The sequence below is a fragment of the Acomys minous genome (assembly GCF_964271855.1).
Source record: "Acomys minous genome assembly, chromosome: 15".
NCBI lineage: Eukaryota > Metazoa > Chordata > Mammalia > Rodentia > Muridae > Acomys > Acomys minous.
Window position 1 is genome coordinate 36067692 of NC_140497.1, and position 9656 is coordinate 36077347.

A 9656-nucleotide genomic window follows, 5' to 3' on the forward strand; every position below is an offset into this window, starting at 1 on the left:
AAGAGAAAGAACACCTCAAAGGTACACGAATAAAGAAGTTAGAACCAGGCATAAAGGAACACACTTATAAACCAAATCCTCAGGAGGCTGAGCCAGGAGGGACACTGAAGTTTGAGGCCAGCATAGGTTATAGTACCAGACCAGCCAGAGCTGACCCTGGCTTAAAAACAAATAAACAACAACAACAACAACAACAACAAAGCAGGGAAAACAAAACAAGAAACAAAAGCAGGGGCAGGAGACATGGCTGCTCTTCCCAACGACCTGAGTTTAAAATTCCCAGCCACCACATGGCAACATACAAACCACATGGCAACTTACAACTGTTTTTAACTCCAGTTCCAAGGGATCTGACACCTTTATACCAATGCACATAAAATTAAAAAAAGCAAACAGTAGTTAGCCCTGCTAATGGTGCTTGCCTGTCATCACTCTGACCTACCCAACCTAGCCATATGGTCTCAAATGAAATCATAGCCCAGAGGCTTAACTTACAGATAGGCTTTCTGTGGTCCATTAGTCTACCATCAACTTTAAGGGATGCGTGTGACACTGATCTTCATTGTCACAGCTTAGAATTCAAGTTATCACCTTTGCTAAGGCCCTGGTACATTGAAAAAAACTAACAGCAATGTCTGAAGTTGTTATTTGCTATTTGGGTGACCTGGGGCTGACAAGTTTCAGTGGCTGAAGGTGCATGCCAGCAATTCTGACGAGCTGAGCCCCATCCCTGGGACCAACATGGTACAAGACAGAACTGCATGAGTTTGTCCTGACCTGCACACATGTGTTTTGTTTTATATATGTGGCACACACACATACATACAAAACAAAATGCAATACAAATTAGTTATTTGTAGTTTGCAACAAAGGAACACACAAATAGGCAATCGAGAGGTGGCACTACTGGGCAGGTTGTGTTCCACAAGTTTACAAATGATAAAAGGAAATCTTCAGTGATTTGCAAATCCATCAAAACTGATATGATACCCTCTGATCAATGCACTTTGTATCCTAACTTCAAGTAAAGACCAAATTAATTCACAAGTTACTAATCACTAAGATTTTGAAACAAAAGAAAATTGCAAAAGAAATTCCTAATCCATTTTTAAATTACAGAATCTGGAGTGAAACATACTATCTATCGATCTTACTCTCTAACATTTTTAGGTTGCAATGTAATTCTAAGTATTGTCAATTAGGTTTTTTGTTTTGAATGCCTAGGGCAGTGGTTCTCACACTGTGGTTCACAACCCCTTTGGGAGTCGAATGACCCTAACACAAGGGTCACCTAAGACCAGAAAACACAGATATTCACAATTCGTAACTACAAAAGTAGTTATAAAGTAGCAATGAAAATAATTTTGACTGGGGTGGTCACAACATGAAGAACTGTATTTTAGGAAGGTGGAGAAGCACCTGGCCTAGAACAGAAAGCCATCTTATAGCAGTGACCAAATCCCTAACACACACCTGGAGGGTCTGTTTTGGTGTACAGCTCATGGGAATATAAAGCCCTTCTAGGCAAGGAAAAGCAGGTCACACTGTATGTAGCCAGGAAGACAGGGCAGGGAGAGGAGCCAGGCAAGGCATGGTGACACTGACTTTAAACCCAGCACATGGGAGAGAAAGTCAGGTAGATCTGTGTGAGGCCAGCCGAGATAATTCAACTTTAAGACACACCTCCAGTGAGGTGCCATCTCTTAGAGGTTCCACAATCCCCCAAAATGCCTTAAGACCCTTAAGCCACAGCAGGTGTATTTAACTGTTGTGGCTACACAAAGAGCAATTTAGCATTTTAACAATTATTTGTTCCCCTCACTATTTGTTCAAATAGGGCTACTAATTTAGTTTATTTTGCTCAGCAACAAATATACATAACATTTGTGTAACTAGAATCAAACAATTGATAAATGAGTTTAGACATGGAACAGTCACAGCCTCACCACTTAATACCTTTGGGTTTTTTTGTTGTTTTTTGTTTTTTGTTTTGAGACAGAATTTCTGTGTAGCCCTGGCTGGCCTCGAACTCAGAGATCCACCTGCCTCTACTTCTTGAGTGGTAGGATCTAAGGTGTGCACCGCCACAGCCTACCACACTTACTAGCCTTTTACAGCAGCATGTGTACTATCTACTAGGCCTTCACAAAGTCTTGAAAATCCTCAAGAACAGATTCCAAAGCTTTTGTTCTTTTCCTGTACTGTACTATTATTTGAAGAATTATAAAATATGCATTTGCTCCAAATCACTGATCTTGAATTTTCCTTTTTGTTTACACGTTAAGGTGTATGTAGAAGTAAACAAATTGACCTTGTGTCTTTTTCAGTTGCTCTCCACCTTACAAATGGAGGTGGGATCTCTTGGCTGGACTCCCTGGATTCCAGCTCTGCTTTCCCAGTGCTGCCATCACAGATGGGCCATCATTGCCACCCAGTGTTTACACGGGAAGCGACAACTATGCTACTCACTGAGCAACTCCTCAGCCACAGGCAGCTTCACATCTTCATTAATGCACACGCATGCCCTAAAAACAATGTAACCATAGGAGGGGGTGGCACAGAGCTGTAACCCAGCACTGGGGAAGCAAGAGAAAGGAATACTTCCCAAGTTCAAGACCAGCTGGGGTTATGTAACATACCACTCTCGTGTATCAAGTTTTCACTTGGTTTTGTTTTGTGGGGGTACTGTAAATTCAACATAGGGCCTTCCTAGCATGCTAAAAAGCATTCTGTCACTTACCTTTTTCTTAGGCAGAGTTTCTCAGATGTCCACTTGCCTCTGCCTCCCAAGGGCTGGGAACTTATACTTAAAATGTGCTTATTTTCAGATAGGGCCTCAAACTAATCTGTGATCCTTCAGCTCTTCCTGATTTGGCCCCTCAAGTATAGGCTATGAGAGCAGGGACTTCCACATCAAGAGTGCTATAATTTAAGGGATTTAATGTAATAGCCTTAATACATTTGCTTAAAACAACTTTTAGGGAATTACTATATAATCTAACTAGATGTAATTTAGAAATGTATTTATTCTAACTTTTGGCTCACTTTTCTGGTAAGCATTGGTTTACAAGAACTTGAAGGGTTTTTATAACTCACTTATGTTATTGCTTTCCATAGTGTAATATATAAAGGTAGCTCATTTACAGAACGTAGACTTTGCTCTGGTATCCCAATGAGCCATCCTCAAAAAACAAAACAAAATAAAACAAAACAATTGGGGCTGGAGAGATGGCTCAGTGGTTAAGAGCACCATCTGCTCTTTCAAAGGACCCTGGTTCAATTCCCAGCACCCACATGGCAGCTCACAACTGTCTGTAACTCCAAGATCTGACACCATCAAACCAATGCACATAAATTAAAATTAAATATAAAAAAAAAACAACAACCAATTCATAGGCCAGGTGTGGTGGCGCATGCCTTTAATTCCAGCACTTGGGAGGTAGAGGCAGGTGGATTGCTGTGAGTTCGAGGCCAGCCTGGTCTACAAAGCAAGTCTAAGATAGCCAAGGCTAACACAGAGAGACCTTGTCTCAAAAAACCAAAAACTCCAATCATTAAAAAATGTTATCTGGCAAACTACAAACACTCCTGATTATTTCAGGTCAAGCTCAGGAAACTAAGCATATTTTGTTATTCCTAAACTATAAAATACTTTTTAGAGTTAAATAGGGCTTATGTTGAACCTTCTAATTCCAACACAATTAGTGAATATAAGAGGCCATTTCCTTTTACGTACATTACCACCATTACAGTTCAGTGTGTGGCGCCTAGAAAGCCAGGCGGCCACCAAAATAATCAAATACCTTAGACCAGACTTTAAAAACTGCACTAGATTAAAAGAATCACCTAAGACACAGAAATAAGATTCTATTTCATTACTAACAGATGCAATCCAAGCAAATACAACCATTAAAGAACTGACCACAGCTCTCTAGTCTTTTCCACAGTCTTCTGAAATCTGCAAATAAAGAAACCACCTGGTTCTAGATATGTGTGCTGTACTAGGGAAACTACTTGGTTTGTAGTTTGCTTTAAATAGTGGTGAGGAACAATCTTACAAGACTTGGTTATGACTTGAGGGTGGAGAAAAAAAAAACACAACTTCTTGAAAAGGTAAAATAGCTTAAAGCATTTAATATCTAAACAAATCAATCTGTTAGTAGTAGTCACAAAATATGCTTAATATAGAAACCCACATTTGTTTTAAGAAAGTGTAAATTGCATTTTTACCTCAAAACGTAAATTAACCTGCTTAAGAATCAGCAGTGGTCAAAATCATGGTGAATTTTAAACAACTTCAGAATAAAATAACAATAAGGTCTTTATACTGCATTATATCTTAAAAAAAATTTTACAGTGTCTCATGAAAATAGTTTGAGCCAACTACTATCTCTTTTATTCTTTAACAGATGTTCAACATTATGAGCAATACATATTCAAATACTGTGGTCCCCTTTCTTTTATGTAATTTAATCAAGCTAGAAAAAAAAAAAACATGGTAGACAATACATTTCCACCAAATTGGAAGCAGTACAAAAAATGTAAGATTCTACAGAACTACACATCGTACCTAATATATCATTAAAAATAGAAGACAGTCCTTTTTTTCAGCAAATAAAACAGCACTCTGGTATGCTGTCAATGTATACCCTTTAATATGCATTGTCATTCATAAATTATTTACAACTTCTGCTTTCGTGAAGAGAACTAGAATTTAAATTTTCTGCAAAACTGGAAAAAAGCAATACAAAATCTGTGAAAGCCAGTGTCATATAAAAGCCAGTTTCTCTCTTCAAACCCCAGATACTGGATGCAGTGATTACAGTAACTCTTGAGGGTGTTTCAGTGCGGGAGGTAAGTTGAGAGGCCGTGACTCCTCATCCAGGAGGACCAGGTCCTCCACCTCGCTGCCTCTGTACTTCCTTTTACAGATCTTCACCACCACCTTCTTCTTGAGAAATAACTTCAGTGCTTCTCTCGACGCAACTGCTTTTGCGTTTTCTTTGCTTTTTCCACAGCCAGTGCCCAAATATACTGACTTACACCTCAATTCACAAACAATACTTTCTTGAGAGCTCTTATTTTGAGGCAGGTCTGCCAGTTCTTTTAATGGGACAAAAAACACATCAAGTGTTGCTTTCAGAGCCTCAATAGCTGCGTTTAGCAGCTCTCCATGATTCACACTGGGGCTAAAGCCACCAACAGCTACTAACTTCCATGCCACTGTTTTATACAGTCTATTGAAGAAAGGTTGCTTCTGTTTTATATCTTCATTGGTTAACTTTCGACAGAATTTGACAGAGCTCTCACTGGACTGTGAGGTGCCTTTAGAAGGCAGCTGTGAGGTGCTACTCTGAGAACTACTCTTAGAAGCTAGCTGAGACATGCCTGCTAGGGAAGTGCTCTTGGAAGCCATAGACCCACTGCTCTGGGAGCTGCTTTTGGAAGCTAACAGTGATGCAGCTACCTGAGAAGTGCTTTTGGAAGTCAGCAGTGATGTAGCAGTTGAACTACTCTTGGGAGTTAGTAAAGAGGTGCCTGATGAGGAACTGTTTTTAGAAACTGAAATATTTGCCTCTGAACTAATTTTGGATGTTAACCCACTTGAAGCTGTCTCTGAACTAGAAGACAGTAATGGCAACTCTACTTCTGAGCTTCCAGAGGAGCCCAACAAGGGCACCTCAATCTCTGAGCTGCTCTGAGAAGCTGAGGCTGAAGAACCTTCTAGAGCACTCTTTTTAGGTGATCCACTCTGCTGTCTGGAATCAGTGGATTGGGTCACGTGACTATTCATACTGGATTTCAACAATGAAGAAACAAATGCTGCTGAAGCATGTTTATCTGGAGCTTCTGGGTCAGAAGGTTTTCCAGACCCTGCTGTGGTTACCTGAGAGGAGTTGCTGCTGCTGCTGCTTTGGCTACAGACAGGTCTATCGCCTTCACTTGTGGAGCTCTTCTGATTAGAGGCGTCAGAGCTGCTCCGAGCTGAGGTCCCACTGCTCTCTGACTTGGTGGAGGCCCCTGTGGACGCTGAACTGTCTTCCTGCTGAGCTGATGACCGATCCGTTTTGGCAGATTTCTTCCCACGATCTCGCTCAGCTGAAGAATTGCTTTTTCCTTCTATGGCTCGTTTTTTGGATGGCCCTTCTACCCCTTCTAGAAAGAAGAAAAAACACAGGCATTTCACCAGAAGTCCCACATACATATGTAAATCAACAACAAAACATTCTTTTAAAAAGCACAAAGAAGCTGGGCGTGGCGCCGAACACCTTTAATTCCAGCACTTGGGAGGCAGAGGCAGGCGGACCTCTGTAAATTCGAGGCCAGCCTGGCCTACAAAGTGAGTCCTGGACAGCCAAGGCTATACAAAGAAAGTGTGTGTGTGTGTGTGTGTGTGTGTGTGTGTGTGTGTGGTGGTGGGGGGGACGGGGGACCCAAAACCAAACAAACAAAACACAAAGAACTAAAAATGGAGTCCAGGACAGCCATGGCTACACAGAGACACACTATCAAAACAAAACAAAAGCACAAAAAATTTTCAGGACTAGTAGCTACTTTTAAAGTATGGAACAACTGGGCTGGGCACGGTGGTGCCCAGCACCCAGGAGGCAGAGGCAGGCATATCTGAGGACAGCCTCCTCTACAAAGCTCAAAAATCAACAACAACAAAGTATGGGACATGTTCATTAATATATTAAAGCAGTATTAATTGACAATTAATTTCTAATATTAAATTAACAACATCAGACATTGGACTTAAAAAATCTCAAGCAATCAAAGGAGACTATCAAATTCAGCACCTAAAACAGACAGACACACGGTTTAGCTGTAATATTTCAACTAGATTAATACACATTATACATATTTTGGCTTGTTAAAAAATTAGTAACGACAGTAATTCCTAATTATATCAAGCTTATTTTCTAAACTCCTATGTATGTTCACAGCTATGATCTGCTAACCATTGCTACTCGATATCCCTCTTTTCTTCACCTTGGCAACCAGTTCGTCTCGTGTGGTATGGATTGGAGCATCTGTCACTTTGATGCCTTCAGCCATACTAAGAATTTTATCCATAACTTTTTGAGGGTACCTGAAAAAGAAAGCAGAAGTCGCTGTCAAGCAGTGTTTCTTCCAAAGTACGTGCAGTGTGAGCAAAGCAGGCCCAGCGGAAAACTGCATTTCCTGGCTGCTTGCAATCGAGGAGTGAGAACCTCGCGGCGCGACAACTTTGTTTCCTGAGATGATGCCACAAACAAATGTCCCGGGGCCCGGGAGGCGGGTCTGCGCCAGGAAACCTTTAAACTTAGGGTCCTCCGGGCCCAGTACCGTCGGCTACTAAAGTCCAATCAACTCCACCTGTCGGGCTCAGACCTCGGCAGCCGGGGTTGGCCCCCGCCAACAGTTAGGTCGGGGCTGCCATGGGGGCGCCCTTCTCGCCCCCCAACCCCCCAGTCCCACCGATTCCCGCGCTTCCCAAGCTGCCCTCTCCCCGCGAGGGCTCCTCGTCCAGCTGCAGGGGTAGGGGGGTGGGGTGGGGGGCGCGGACCCAGCGGAAGGCTGGCTCAGCGACGCTCCCGTACTCACCGGCACCCTAGAAAGACATGGTTTGCCCAGGCCATGGAGAAGGAGACGAGTTGCTGTAGCTGCCGACTGCGCGTCGAGCTCTCCGCGTCCTCGGTTTCCTCCGTCCCGGGGACCAGGTCCCCGGCATTGCGAAGCAGAAACTCCCGGCGGTGGCGCCAGTGTTTGTCCGTCTCACCGTCGCAGCGCAGCGTCTCCACCCAGGCGGCTACTCGCGGGTTCTGGCTCATGTACTCGGACACCTCCTGCGCCATGTTGGGGGCCCCTGCGGGACGAGGAGAGCGCGAGCGCACGGAGCACAGAGGGAGGGGCGGTGGGTGGGTGGGTGGGGGGCTCGGCGGCGAGCGGCCCTGTCAGCGCGCGGCCTGCACCGGCGGCCCTCCGGAGAACGCCCCTCCACCAGCTCAAACCCCAAACAACAGAGCACGGCGCCGACGAACCGCCCACTTCCGCCTGCCGCCGGCTCCCTCCCTTTTATAACCTCGCCGCCGCCACCGCCCCGGCGTTCGCGCCACCTTCCGGCGCGAGACCGTCCTCCCAGGATGCTCTGCGGCGCCCAGCCGCCGGCGACTCACGGTTGCGCCCACCGCGAAGGGTGCGCCGCCCGGCGGAGGCGGGGCTTGAGGCGACTCGAGTGGGAGTCGCGTCTCCGGCCCGGAGGAGGGCGCGCGGCGGCGGCGGCGGCGGCGGCGCTTGTGCCGTAGCCTCGGCGTTCCGGCCTTGAGCTTTGTGACGCCGCGCTCAGTTTCCGCCCCGGCCCCGACAGCCTCAGCGTTCCGGCTGCGCTTTTGTGACGCCGCCGCGCATTGTTTCCGCCTTGCCCCCGGGGTGGGGGTGGGGGGGGGCGGGCGCCCCGGGGAGAGCGGGCGGAGCGCTGCTGGCTGGCGTCGCCGGTGTCGCTGCTCCGCCTGCGCGTCTCCGCCTTCAGACGATCGCAGCCTCGCGCGGCCAAAGTAAACAAAAGCTGGCCTCCCGTTGCCTGCGCCTTGCTGGGAGAGCTGCTCTATGTACCGTGGAAACTGAACCAAGTGTTCCGAGGCCGGGAGAGGCTCGGGGCATTTGGGGACATGGGGGATGCCCTGTGGGATGGGGACATTAAAAAATAACAAGCATGTGTGTAACTGAAACGACCAGCACAAGCGATTCCTCAGGTTGGTTCTGGCCGGCTGCATGCGGTCTCTGAAGCCAGGCTTTCTTGGCACTTGCACCGCAGGCTCGGCCTTGGTTTCCGCGGTTTCTTAGCTTCCGGGTTCAACCCAGACAATACCGGCTTCCTGTCGAGGTTTTTTACTCCAAAACTATAAGTAACCCTGTGCCAACTGGTTCTGTAGCTGTACTGTTTGCCTAAATTTAGCTGTTAACGGCAGTTGGGCCACAGTGCTTACCTCATCCGCCCGGCCTCCCTTTAAAGCAACTGTGCTTTTCTTTTTTTTCTTTTTTAATTTATGTGTCGCATGTTTTGCTTGCGTGCACCTCTGTACATGATCAGCGTGCCTGATGTCCTTGGAATCAAGAGGACAGTGGATCGCGTGGAACTGAAGTGACATGAAATTTTGGGTACCATGTACATGCTGGAAATTTTGTTTTTCCGAGACAAGGTTTCTCTATATAACTGTCCTAGACTCGCTTTGTAGACCAGACTGGCCGTAAATTAACAGAGATCCACCTGTCTCTGCTGGGATTAAAGGTGTGCAGCACCACTGCCGGCCTGAAACCAGATCTTCTGGGAGATCGGCCCATACTGGTGAGCCATCTTTCCAGACCATGGGTATTTTTGTCCTGGGCTTGTTAACATTTCCAAACCAAAGCATGAGTGTAATATGATTAATGGTGATAACGTATGAGTCGATGTTTCTGTTTTGTTGTGAAATGCTTAAATAAGCATAGTCAGCAAAAACTGAGTCATTTTGTTACTAAACTCGGGCAGCCATGAGCCTGTGTCCCAACACTGTTCAGCCTCAATAAGCCAATTAAAAGAGCCAAATTAGTGGGAAGCAGGAAAAGTCTTTCAAGGTAGCCATACTGGAAAAAAACCAATTTGGGCAGTGATGTGTAAACCTTTAATCCCAAAT

General features: G+C 45.6%; 1 protein-coding gene across 2 annotated transcripts; it reads right to left on the reverse strand.

Moving 5' to 3' along the window:
- Nucleotides 1–4102: 4102 nt before the first annotated feature.
- On the reverse strand, nucleotides 4103–8297 carry CDKN2AIP (CDKN2A interacting protein; the record flags this gene model as incomplete). Of its 2 annotated transcripts, XM_084758339.1 has the most annotated exons (4): nucleotides 4103–6156; nucleotides 6963–7093; nucleotides 7588–7849; nucleotides 8160–8297. In XM_084758339.1, the coding sequence occupies 3 exons, from the start codon at nucleotides 7836–7838 to the stop codon at nucleotides 4820–4822; spliced, it is 1719 nt and encodes a 572-aa protein (XP_084614465.1). In that variant the 3' UTR covers nucleotides 4103–4819. The 2 variants fall into 2 exon arrangements, with proteins under 2 accessions (XP_084614465.1, XP_084614466.1); XM_084758340.1 differs by lacking the exon at nucleotides 8160–8297 and having other exon boundaries at nucleotides 6067–6156; nucleotides 6994–7093; nucleotides 7588–7838.
- Nucleotides 8298–9656: the final 1359 nt, after the last annotated feature.